Source organism: Tenebrio molitor, chromosome 3 (assembly GCF_963966145.1).
Source record: "Tenebrio molitor chromosome 3, icTenMoli1.1, whole genome shotgun sequence".
In the NCBI taxonomy this organism is placed as follows: domain Eukaryota; kingdom Metazoa; phylum Arthropoda; class Insecta; order Coleoptera; family Tenebrionidae; genus Tenebrio; species Tenebrio molitor.
Genome location: NC_091048.1, coordinates 20,999,085 through 21,011,515, shown reverse-complemented (window position 1 = coordinate 21,011,515; position 12,431 = coordinate 20,999,085). Strand labels below are relative to the sequence as shown.

General features: G+C 35.4%; 5 protein-coding genes across 10 annotated transcripts in view; 4 read left to right on the top strand and 1 right to left on the bottom strand.

Moving 5' to 3' along the window:
* Positions 1-26: 26 nt before the first annotated feature.
* LOC138126347 (T-cell immunomodulatory protein) lies at positions 27-2,101 on the top strand. Its single transcript, XM_069042112.1, has 2 exons — positions 27-794; positions 850-2,101. The coding sequence occupies exons 1-2, from the start codon at positions 170-172 to the stop codon at positions 2,016-2,018; spliced, it is 1,794 nt and encodes a 597-aa protein (XP_068898213.1). The 5' UTR covers positions 27-169; the 3' UTR covers positions 2,019-2,101.
* Positions 2,102-2,203: 102 nt separating this feature from the next.
* Positions 2,204-7,891, top strand: LOC138126346 (E3 ubiquitin-protein ligase RNF10). Its single transcript, XM_069042111.1, has 8 exons — positions 2,204-2,555; positions 4,720-5,122; positions 5,175-5,265; positions 5,318-6,023; positions 6,338-6,589; positions 6,830-7,107; positions 7,160-7,406; positions 7,457-7,891. The coding sequence occupies exons 1-8, from the start codon at positions 2,483-2,485 to the stop codon at positions 7,540-7,542; spliced, it is 2,136 nt and encodes a 711-aa protein (XP_068898212.1). The 5' UTR covers positions 2,204-2,482; the 3' UTR covers positions 7,543-7,891.
* LOC138126350 (fatty acid-binding protein-like) lies at positions 7,876-11,351 on the bottom strand. 3 transcript variants are annotated; one of them, XM_069042116.1, is made up of 5 exons: positions 11,260-11,351; positions 8,701-8,803; positions 8,477-8,646; positions 8,317-8,421; positions 7,876-8,259 (listed from the first exon to the last, which is right to left on the bottom strand). In XM_069042116.1, the coding sequence occupies exons 2-5, from the start codon at positions 8,768-8,770 to the stop codon at positions 8,203-8,205; spliced, it is 402 nt and encodes a 133-aa protein (XP_068898217.1). In that variant the 5' UTR covers positions 8,771-8,803; positions 11,260-11,351; the 3' UTR covers positions 7,876-8,202. The 3 variants fall into 3 exon arrangements, with proteins under 3 accessions (XP_068898217.1, XP_068898216.1, XP_068898219.1); XM_069042115.1 differs by lacking the exon at positions 11,260-11,351 and adding an exon at positions 10,321-10,464; XM_069042118.1 differs by lacking the exon at positions 11,260-11,351 and adding an exon at positions 10,186-10,204.
* On the top strand, positions 8,793-9,809 carry LOC138126349 (synaptic plasticity regulator PANTS). Of its 2 annotated transcripts, XM_069042114.1 has the most exons (5): positions 8,793-8,926; positions 8,985-9,078; positions 9,130-9,220; positions 9,275-9,439; positions 9,489-9,809. In XM_069042114.1, the coding sequence occupies exons 2-5, from the start codon at positions 9,047-9,049 to the stop codon at positions 9,714-9,716; spliced, it is 516 nt and encodes a 171-aa protein (XP_068898215.1). In that variant the 5' UTR covers positions 8,793-8,926; positions 8,985-9,046; the 3' UTR covers positions 9,717-9,809. The 2 variants fall into 2 exon arrangements, with proteins under 2 accessions (XP_068898215.1, XP_068898214.1); XM_069042113.1 differs by having other exon boundaries at positions 8,803-9,078.
* Positions 9,946-12,431, top strand: part of LOC138126344 (uncharacterized) — a 74,560-nt gene continuing 72,074 nt past the window's right edge. For all 3 annotated transcript variants that reach the window (XM_069042110.1, XM_069042109.1, XM_069042108.1), the window contains exon 1: positions 9,946-10,270. In XM_069042110.1, coding sequence (XP_068898211.1) covers positions 10,101-10,270 — 170 coding nt within the window. In that variant the 5' untranslated portion in view covers positions 9,946-10,100. The remainder of the gene's footprint in view (positions 10,271-12,431) is intronic.

The following is a 12,431-nucleotide window of genomic DNA, read 5'->3' as shown; positions in this document are numbered from 1 at the left end:
AAGTCGGTAACAGAAATTTCTGTAATTATATGTCAAACTGTCAAACAAACGTCATTGTACAATGTATATGTCAGTTATAAAAAAATGCGAACTGCGAAGTAAATGTTATTCAAGCTATTAATTGGTTGTGAAATGTGTATTGTTTCATATTCGACGAAGTTACGTTGAAATGGCAGGCGACCACTTAATCATCGGGTTTATTACTTTACTGTCCTGGACAAGATTAAGCCAAAGCAGCGACATAACAAATTTAGTTTTTGGGAAGTTAACGGATGGAATGCCAGCCGCATTCGGCGACTTTAATTCAGACGAATTGACCGACGTGTTTGTCTTAAGAGACGAAGGCAAAACTGTTGAAATTTTGTTGGCGCACGAAGAAGAACCGCTACTGAGAGTCGCAAAACCGAATCGTTTATCATGTACTTTTAAAAACAAGTTGATTACCAGTGTGGTGCCTGGTGATTTTGATGGGGATGCTTTTATGGATATCATGGTCACAACTGTTTACAAGGGAAGTGAGAGGACACTTCACCCACACACTTATGCACATATAATATGGGGTGGTGCTAATCACTTAAACTGCAGCACCGATAGGGCACAAATTCCCATGATAGGACAACCTCTAGCACTTGACTATAATCAGGACATGATTGTAGATCTGTTTGGACAAGATACAGACAACACTAGAGTGTTTTGGGTATTTAATAATACTAGGAATTTACCTGAGAAGATTCCATTAGAAGACAATAAGCGCAGGACTGAACTGAGTATACCTCATTCTAATGCTTTCATAGGTAATGTAGTATTAATTCAGATTCCCCCAATCACTGTTGTGATTTATATTTTTAGATTTGAATGAAGATTATATGGCAGATTTATTTATAACAACAAAGGAAGAGTTTGAAATCTGGCTTGGAAACGAACATAAAGGCAAATTTGTCTTTAACACGAGCATCCAACATCCAAAGAAGGCTGTAAAAATAGGACAGTCACTTTTCATGGATGTTGAGTTGAAGGGTCAGATGGATCTAGTGACACCCGTTTGTTACGATGACTCTTGTCAAAACAGTGCTTTATTAGTATACAGTAACGGTGAATGGCACAACTTACAAATCAACTTTAAAGATGATAACGGCGCAACTTGGGGGTTTGCTTTAAAACCAGGCAGTAAATATATGGATACTATAACTTTACACAGTGGAGATTTCAACATGGATGGTTACCCTGATGTCTTGGCAACTCTTTCACCAAATGACCCAGAACATCCACAATCCCTATTGTTGGAGAATGTACCTTGTCAGACAAGCTGCGGTAAATTTAAACGCTCTTACGTCATAAGGTGGAACATATTAAATTCATTTAAAAATGGTACTGCGATGGCGGCCTTTTTTGATTTCTATCAAGATGGTGTTCTAGATGTCATTTTGGTCACATACGAACATAAAGAGTACAAAGTAGCGGCTTTCAAAAATAGTCTAGATTATGACGCCAATTTCATAAAAGTCATGGTGCTTACTGGACTGTCAAATAAAAACAATCCAATGATGATGGGGCGAGTGGGGAAAAAACGACGTACTTACGGCACAAATCTTCCGGGACCGTTGATTTCTTATAAAACTACAACACAAGAGGGATATGTTAGACATGGAGCTTCTGCACAACTGCCTCAGTCAGCCCACTTTAGTCTAAACTTACCCTACACAATTTTTGGATTAGGACGAACCCCAAATTTTGTCGACTCTTTGACGGTGGGCCTCTCAAATCATTCAAGGTCCTGGAACCAGATTATTCCAAATTCTCAGATGGTTGTGATACCTTGGCCCGCAAACGAGCCATCTAGATGGAAAGCCCAGCTTTTCGTCACGCCCAGCAAATTAATTTTAATGTCGGTAGCGGCTTTAACAGGCATCTGTGGCATTATTACTGTGATCATCGGAGTGTTGTACTGGAAGGAGAGACAAGAAGACAAGAAAGAACGTCTTTCAGAGTCTCACCGCTTCCATTTTGATGCTATGTAATTAATCCATAAGTATTATTTATAAATTGAGTTGTGCTGTAATTATCTAATTTAATATTAATATATATGTTCGTTGTTTGAAAAGCGCGCTTTTTCTCTTTGTGGGTTGGTAGTTCTGTTTAGTTTTTCGACCAATCGTGAGGACCGTGAGGCAAAAGGAAAAAATTAATTTCCCGTCGCCATCATTGCGACGAGTCGCGAGCAGTGTTTTTGCGTAGAAATTCGTCGTTTTCGGCGACAGGGAGTTTCCTGCTCCCGAAAGTTCCTCGTTTAACTTTCCGATAACCTTTTTCGGCGTTCTAAAATTCAGAGAAATACTGTGTTTTTGAAGTATTTTTCTTGTTTAGTGGTTTTATAAAACATGGCTTTTTAAAATGTCTGCTTCTAATCTGTGTGTTGCCACTCCATGTGGAGGAGCTCAACTCTCCCAACAATCATCGCTTTTTAAGACTGGAGGACGTCGATATGGAGAAAAAAGGGAGTCGTTCAGTACAGCCTGCTTCCAAGGGGCTTACTTCTGACTCCAAAAAAAGTCAAGGTTTGTATTCGACGTCGAAGGTCAAATTTCTATTCGCCAATATGGCTGCGGATGCGCAAATTTACGTAATAACTATTGTTGAAATTTTCAAAAATTCATATAACCGTTGTTATATTCAAACAAGAGTTTACGCGACGGTCTACAAGAAATTTTCGTAATGCAATTATCATTCTTGCAGTTTGCAGTAGCATCGCAATATGAACGGTCATCCCATCAAATATGCACAAAATAATTAGTGCGATTCTGTTTTAAAATTCTTGAAATTTACCAATATTGCTATATAAGAAGGTTGTGGTTGCTATGATGTAAAGCTGTTGATTGGTTTGATCTATGCAAAATCAATGTTATTCAATAACAATGTTGCTAAATTTTGAAATAGAATCATCCTAATTGTGACTAGGAGTGACCATAATTCAATAAAAAAGTAGATAAAAAATAAACAAGATTTGCCCTAACTAAAACTTATGTCACAATCTAAATTGATAAACTTGTTGCTTCTGGAATTATGATTGTGCAGTTGTATCAATTTATCAGGTGCGATAATGTTATGCAATGGTTAGATAAGTCGAAAACAATGTGTTTTTAAAATTTGTGATTGTTTTTTCAACAATAATTGTACAATAAGTGGTCTAATTTTTTCCAACGAGAAAATTTTTATCGAGTTGACCTAATAAATTTGAGTTTCATTTTGACATAAATTTTTTCGCTGAAAAACCACTAAAGTCCATTCACGTTGGATTTTCCTCTCAAGGTCAAATAATTTAATTTTTTGGCTCTACCTATGTTTTGTAAATAGTGACATGCAGCTAACCAACATAATGCGATTTAGCAATGCTCAATCCAACCTGTATGGTGTTTACCTGCATGTCACTATTTACAAAACATATTTACAGAGCCAAAAAATTAATTATTTGACCTTGAGAGGAAAATCCAACGTGAATGGACTTTCGTTGTTTTTTCACTCAGCAGGTTGTTTTTTCACTCTACTCGGTGTTTTTTCACTATAAATCAATTTGATTGGTCCAAATTTGAAAAATGTTGCAATTCGATTGGTTAAAAATTTTCGAGTTGGATTGTCACTATAAATCAATTTGATTGGTCCAAATTTGAAAAATGCTGCAATTTGATTGGTTAAAAATTTTCGAGTTGGATTGTCATTGAAATGAAATAATAGGAGTTAAAAATGTTAGATGTGGTAGTCGTTGGTCCACTTATTTTCACTTTTTATTTGACGTAGTTGACGTGACTAAGTACTTTCCATGTAGTAGTTGTGCCAATAGTATGTACATGCACTTCGTTTCAAAAGTTTTGAAGTAGAGGAACTAAAATATTGCACAATTTTTCATAAATGTTTGAATTAGTCATAATTAAAATATGCAGATTTCCTTTTTGGTAGAAAAAAGCATGCATTAATTACGTCACATCACACTGTACAGTTGCATAAAAATTAGCAGTTATTAACCACTTATTCATTGAGAAATAATAACATGAGATTTTCGCATTCTGCTTCTTATTTTGTGAAATTATGGAATTGAAGGACACGTTAACCTAAAAGGTTTAAATAATGTGAAAAATATACTGCTCGCAAGTGAAATCCGAACACCCAGAACAAGGCGTTTTTTTAAAATAAAATTGCATAATAATGAGTTGTGCGACCCAGCTTTCGAATACAGTCCTGCATTTTTTATTTTTTAGTAGCCCAAAGAGCAACCAATGTGGATTTTAGTTATTTATAAAGTAATTCCCTTGACTTGAGGACACTACTCCTTTACATTTACTATTACCAAGATTATTATTTAACTTTCTCCAACTCAACAAACAAATCTTATGAATAAATACTTCATAAAATTGTTTCTCTTCGTTTAGCTCTATAACTGACTATCATGATTGGAGTGTATCGTAGCTCCAAAAGTCAACAAACGAGAATTTGAGTGATTTAACAGATCTGACCCATTTTTAATTTGACAACTGAAGTCATAATAAATTTAGGCATTGACAAACTTTATTTCCACATTATTTAATTTTACGGCAACAATTTCAACTTTCTCACTTGTTGGAGTTTTTGGTGCATAGTTTTGGTGGCCCTGAAAGTTGCAGTTGATGAAAGAAACTGATTGCGAATTTGTGCCTTTAGTAAGATTATAAAATAATCGTTTGGTTTTAGATGGTGCCAGCGGTAAATTGTGGCCCCGAGCCGGGCGCCGCAGGGAGTCCGCTGGCGGCAGCCAGGCTGCCAAAGGCGAGCCATCTCGCAAACCCACCCCACAACGTACCACTAAAACTTTCGATAATAAAAGACCTAGGCCGCGGGGAACCTTCAACACCGGTTCTACTGTGGGTCGAACGGAGACAACCCGGGTAGAATATGAGGATGACGGTGAAGTGGGTTCAGTTTTTCAACCAGGCAGTAAAAAGCAAAGTTTCCAACATTTGATAAAATTCTCTTTTGATACTCCGGCAAGAGAGGGACGTTATCAGTTTGACAGAGGGTTTAGCAACAAAAATTCGAATCGTTTGATTTACACCAAGAAACATAAGTACAAGAAAGAACACTTCTTGCAAGCAAAGTATATATTTTCCTTTAGTCGTTTGGTAATCGTTTAATTCGTTTAATCGCAGTTGCCAATTTGTTGTGAATACCTCTGGTGATTACAAGCAATACATGAACAACCCTGATGCCTTAGTTGATTGGAGTCTTATAGAACAAGTGGTAAGTTTCAAAATAATAAACACATTTAGAGGTGATTGGTTTTTATTTTAAGAATGTTCAAGTTTGTGATTATCCATCTTGCCCGATATGTCTTTATCCTCCAGTTGCTGCGAAAATGACACGGTGCGGTCATATTTACTGCTGGTCTTGCGTTCTTCATTATCTGTCACTTTCTGATAAAACTTGGCGTACATGTCCCATATGCTACGAATCCGTAAACAAACAGGATTTAAAAAGTGTCGTGAGCAAACCATACAAAACCTTCAACGTGGATGATACCATAACGTTCAAGTTAATGAAACGTCCAAAAGGATCGCTAGTTACTTATCCCGCAACTGCTGTAGTCCGAGAAGACGAAGTTTTTAAGCTATCAGACACGGAGTCTACTGATGTCTATTCAAAGTTACTTCTGGCAAGCCGAGCTGAGATTTTGTCAATTATTGAAAGAGAACACAATGAGCTGATGGCACAGTTATTAGAAAATGGCGAATGTCCAGAAAACTGTTTCATAGAGGAAGCGTTGAGGTTGTTATGTGATCGTAGAGAGACAGTTTTGCAGAGTGCGGAAACCAGTTCTGCTATTGATCATGGAAAATGTAACGTTGACGAAAGTGTAAATGAAACATTTGAAAATTTGGATATTAGTGATAGTACCGAGGCTGTTAGTTCTAACACTCTTGATCATTCCAACGTAAATGCAGAAACTTTGGACATATCGACTATGAACCAGCAGTCAAAATTTCACTATTTCTACCAAGGTAACGTTGAGTGGTTCAGAAATGTAAATTGTACTGATGCATCCAAAGTGTTGAGTACACATTGCCGTCTGTGGGCTTTGTGAAATTTATTCTTTGGTAAATTAACGAGCTGTGTGTCTTTGAAGGGCATTTTATTTTTGTTAAGAAAATGTTCTTTTTCGGCTCACAGCCACAAATCATTTTGATTAAGATTGATTATTTCATTTTACGTAACTACCTTGTCCCAAAGTTCTGTTCAATTCCGATAAAATTATGCAGTTTACATTTTTTGAATATTTTTGAACACACTATAATCTAAAATGTGTATGTTGCAGCATCTGACGGCCAACATATCTATCTTTATGCCTTAAATGCAAAAATGCTGGAATACACGTATGGATCATTAGAATACGGCCCCAAAACGTTGAGCGGAAAAATTCTGGAAAAGGAAGGGGGTTCGATGACGGAAGAATTAAGAAAACGATTGCGATATTTGCAGCATTTGCCAGTAACGTGTCAATTTGAAGTAGCTGAAATACACCTCAAACAACCAGTCATTACCAAAGAAACTTTGGATCATTTTAATGGTAAATGATAATGTTAAGTTAAATTGTAAGCACAAATATATTTTATCAAATTGACAAATATATTGGTAATTTGACAGAATTTTGTGCTAGATTATTGTCAGGAAAATTAGCCTTGTTGGTTTATGATACCAAAAAGGTCAGTCCCCTGTACTACAAGTTTTCAAAAATTTCATCAAATTAAGCAAATTATGACAACAGAAACCGCTGTGTTTAGTTTATTTGTAGCGTTGCCGTTTTTAGACCAACTCGAAAAACGCCGAAAAAGACGTCAACGTCGCGCAAGGGAAGAAAAACGTCGTGAAAAACAAATAGCAGCTGAAGAAAACCGGTTAATGGGGAAATATCAGGCTCCCCAATTGCACATTGAGTCGCAAGCTCAGTTTCCATGCTTCGAAACAAGAACCAGAACAGAATCCGAATGTACTCAGCCGAGCGAAGGAAGTTTGTCCGAGTCAACAGTCACTCCCCCCAACAGTGTGAACACCGAAAACGAACATGCAGGACCGTCTTTTGCTAAAGTAAAAATTGTTTGATTGTCAGTATATTTCAATTAATCTGGTGAAATTGTAGATGTTGGCAAGTGCTAAAAAACCTGAAACAAGTAAATGGCCCGCATTGAAAACAACTCCTCCACCAACAAAGTTGATAAACGTTACTGGTCAAAGGATAAATTCAACTTCGTTTAAGGTTTGCAACAGAAGTGACAGCGAACCTGACGTGGAAGAATTTGACCCTGTTCCACCTAGCACAAGTTTGGGGGAGGCTATTGTACAAGCTCTGCAAAAAGCTGAAGAAAACGATATTTTCACAGAATCCGGTAGTTTTTAAAGTGTAGGAAAAATTTTAATAATGACGATTCTTCTTCAGGTGCTGTACCTACTGGAAAAAAGAAGAAAATAAAAAATAGGCAGAAAGTCCTCTTCACAACAAATCTCGCGTATTCAGAAAAATAAGTAATACGATAAATCTTAATTCATAGGTGTATGAGTAATGCAATTTTTTGTTAACATTCGCTATATAAATTTTTTTGCTCGTTTAGTTTCCTTATTAATTACATTATTTGGTGGTCAATTGTCATGATTGTTATTTTATCAGTATAACCCTGTAACTCGTGGACAATATTTAAATAAATCGGTGATACAAGATTTCATCTGAGTTAAAATTTAAGACTGAAAGAGTCAATTGAACAGTCTTAACACGAATACTTGACTTCAATTAAAAAATCATGTCCAGGGAATGTGGAGGGGTTCATTGTTTTACATATGATCATTTTATTAAAAAATAAATTACTAGAAACGTAAACGTTTTTTCTTTTTACATAAATGACATTTAATAATCAGGCCTTACAAGTTAAGAAAGTTAACATTAAAGCTTGTCAGTAACATCAAGACATTTATGTTTATATCGGATGTAAGTTCACATAAGAAGACGAACATGGTATAACATTAATAGTTAAAAAATGCCAACGTGTAATAGTCATGTGCCTACAAAGTAAAATTAGTTACAAAAAATCCCATTACCTCATATTTCTGCTTCTTTCTGGTTTTTATAACATTGGATATGAAAAGCGATTATGTAGATACGTATTAGAAAGATGGAGATCATTTTCAAGTCTATGCCCTCTTGAAATAGCGTTTCGCTTCAGTCCCGCTCTCATCATGCCTCAAAGTCTAAAGTGCAAACAGAATTGAACCTTACAAGTGAAAGTTACGACGATTTATAATTACCAACACGCATCCGTCGTCAGTGCATGAGTAAACGCGAGTTATTTTTGTGTCTTCGGGCCCAACAGAAACCGTTTTCAGAGAATCATTTTCCAAAGTAGTTGTACTCTATACAAAAAAAGGAAGCAATAATATCTTTTCAACGGTTATAATTAATACGAACTCTCAGCTTTCCCTTGGGCATATCTTCATCATATTCTTCGCCTAACTTAAATTTAAGGGTGATTGTTCGTAATGTCGTGCTGGTCGTGATAGTCCACTCGTCATCTTCATTTGTAATTGTAAGTTTAGGACTCGTAAACGACATCATTTTTCTCGCAACGTAAGGGACACCTGAAAATACGTTTTGAACTATTCACGGCTTAAAAAATATTTCCTTCCACTCACCTAGGGTTTGGTAATATGCGTCCAAATTTTCATTTTTCTGATGAACGTAATTTCCAGTGATTTTCGACATACTTGCACTTCTTTTAGATATTATAAAATGCTACTGCAAGATAGGTATAAAACGTCTTATCAGATTACGTGAGGAATTAAATGTTTTGATAATGCAAGGTGTAATTAGCTCAATCAAGTGACACAACAATGTTATGTTTCATAATAATGACAACGTGTCGGTATTATGGTATTAATCATGTGATAAAAGGCTAAAGTTGGAAATTGAATTTTAGGCCGACTTCCAAATTTAAATTCTGTTGAACAAAAAGGGGCGTGTTTTCCATATAATTAACCAATGACACTGCTAGAAGTCACGTGGTTTTGCAGGTAACCAACATTTCAACGTTAAATTACATTAGTTAACCTTAAAATTCTCAGATTTTTTTACGGTGCCAATTTCTTTTTAAACATGACAGAAGCGAGTGGCAAAAATGAAGAAAAAGAATCTAAAATGGAAGACCAGTGGATGGTGTTATCAAAATTGTCAAAACGTTGGTAATGTTGTGAATTGGAAAATTTTTAGATTAGGCCATGTCGTGTCTATGATAATGAATATAAAGAATGTACATCAATAAGGGGTCGATTTCACCAGTACTTCATTTTTGGAAAAACTGTGGACTGCATCCCGTGGAAAAGAGATTATGATAATTGTTGTCGGTGGCAAGATAACAAAGACATTAAATCAGCGGTAATGTTATGATTTTTTTGAAAAATAGTTTGGAGTAAAATTCTTGCAGGGAGAACTAATAGAAAGTGAGAAGTTGAGGCGAAAAGAAAGACTAACACCTCACTACACTAATGATGTGTGGAAGCGAAGAAAATCACCACCCGACAATTGGAATTGCCCTTTACCAGAAGACATACAAAAGGAGTACGAGACTAGTTATTTAAATATAAAATCGAAAGAAATGAAAGGGGAGATTCCTCCTCAGATGGACCCGTCTGAGTTTTGTGTTCTGATGTAAAATCAAAGTTGTAGTGATCTAGTGATTATGTAATAAATAAAGTATGGCTAATGAGCGTTATGGATTTAGCGCGGCTAGAATCTATAGTTACAATTTTTTGTTTGTTATGTTGGTAAACATGGCCCTAACAAAATGAAACCCATCATCGCCGATTTGCTAGTTGGGTTAGGCGAATGACTCAGAGGTGTACTTTTTTATCAATGGTCTTATACACGGTTAAATAACAATAAATAAATTTACCACCACGACAGTATTACATTCGCAAAAACGCTCTTAATCAAAGTACAAATATACATATCAGTTAACTCTGTAAACAACGAAACTTGTGTAAATAGTGTTCAAACTTTAGCATAAAAGTGCCTGTGATAAGTTTACCTAGTGACTATGGCTAATAAAGACGATTATTTGACTTATTACCGTGAATTTTTTGAAAATTTTGCTCTAACCGTCAATCCTAATGATCAACTACCTGTTAAATTGGCCAGCTACAAGTTGATTAATTTAGAAGTCATCGGCGGAGTCATCGATTGGACAACCCAGTATTTAACCCAAAAGTAAGTCATGACCGGATAAAAATATCAAAATTAAATCTTGCACAACTTACGTCAAATTAAACACACTTGACACGGTGTTACACTGTTGTTTTGTTTTTCCAGTGTTTACTACGACGTACGCAACGACGCGATTACTACAATTTAATGACAATTGACAAGTGTCAAGTGAAAACAAAACAATTACAATCGCACCGACAAGATGCACCACTTCCGGTTAAATCTGTTACTGTTTATTCGATAAAATTCGGACGAATCAAGCGAAAAATGTAATGTAGGCAAGCGCGTAGGTCGTGTTTTAGTTGAATAATTACAATTACTAGGGTTATTCATTAGAGCATTTGAGGTTAACGGCTATAAACAAGACTCTTGCGAAGATGCGTTAATTACAACGCTTTAATGTTTTCCAACTGCTAAAGCAATTATTTGCTGCCTGAAAATTATTTACTTCGGTTTGACACACCCTGTGGAATTGGTTTGCGGCACAAAGTTAATAATTACTACTACTTAACTACAGGAGGGAGATATGTACCTAGTGGTTGGTATAAATATTATCAAATTGATTATTGGACGTCACAAGATTTTTTTGTATTTCAATTTATTGATACATTCAAGAAAAACCTCTTATTCATTCCGATTGTCGGTAGTTTTTCCTCATACACGTATTCCTGCCGTGTTTATGATAATAAAATTTAATGGAGTATACAGACTGCACATTCGTTGTAATTGGAAAACTGGTTATTATATAACCGTTTACAGTACAGTTCTAACAATACCTAAGTTTGTAAGGAACTTTTCTTTATACATAACTCGATGTTATTTAATTTAATTATTGTGTTAAATGCAATGTTTAACAATTTATATTGAATTGTTTTAAAAGCGCCCTAAAAGCCTTATTTTCATTTTTAGTCAGTTAATTCTAAATTAAAGGGTGTGTACATTTTGGCGGGAATTACAATGATCGATCGTATTTTCCTAGAATTTTGACTCACCGATGATGTATTGTCTTAAATTTTGGGAAACGAATGCTTGCAAAATTCGAGACAATGTCTGCTGCAGTGCTGCAACGCTGATTGTACTAGTTAGCCTTCGGATGTGTGGGGTCAATATGACCTAGAAAAATGTTTCTCGCCACATTTATAAATTGAATTAAATTGTATCGTTATCTAAATGAATCAATAGAGACAATTGTCCGAAAGAGTCCTAACGCAGTTCTATTAATAAAAAAATATTGGAATGATTCAGAGCCGTTCGTGGATCATCCACCCACAATTTTTTAGTGTATCACACTTGGCCATCTTCGAACATTGAGTGAATTCTGTGGGAGAGGATTTTAAATAGTGTTCAAAAGTTTTGAAAGATCGTAGTTGGCCGTAAACATAATGATAATTTATGATCAACTAAAAATAAAATTTATTGCCTTTATGTTCGATAGTAATCAGTTTTCGCCAGGTTTCAGTTGAACGAATAATCACGGAAAAATTTCGAATATATACAACGTGTAACAGAAATAAGTACATTAATTTTAACTGGTAATAGAACTCATCAAAAGGAACAACTTTCCTCTCTGCCATTTTGGCGAAAAACGTTGCGTAATGGCTTAAAAAAATAGGAAAGATTTTCCTAAAACCGTTCCTATCTCCAAAACTAAGCTACCTAAAAACCTGAAACAACCAGATTCTTACGAAGTGGATTTTTTGCTATACGGGTAGATTTCTTTGAATTTCGATTTCTGCGTTAAAACACGTTTTCTGGATGAAAATGGACGTTTTTTTCATATTAGCGCTGATCTCAATTAGCCAATGCAGTATTTAGTGGCCTAGGGCTATTTTAGTGAAAAATCTCTCCAATTTTTTTTTGGAATTAAACATCGTTTTTCGGCAAAATGGTAGATAGAAAAGTTGTTCCTTTTGACGAGTTCTATTACCAGTTAAAATTAATGTACCTATTTCACAAACACCCTGTATAACTATAAAATGTATACTTTTAATGTAATTTAAAACAACAAACTGTTAAAATAATTGTTTAAAAGGCCCAATTTACACAGAACTAGTTGAATATGAATACGTTTTTTTGTTCGACGAGCCCAAATCGCTTAAAATCTTTAAAATTAGCTTGACGTTTCGTTTTGACAAGTTGTGACATTTATCAAAATCCGTTCACA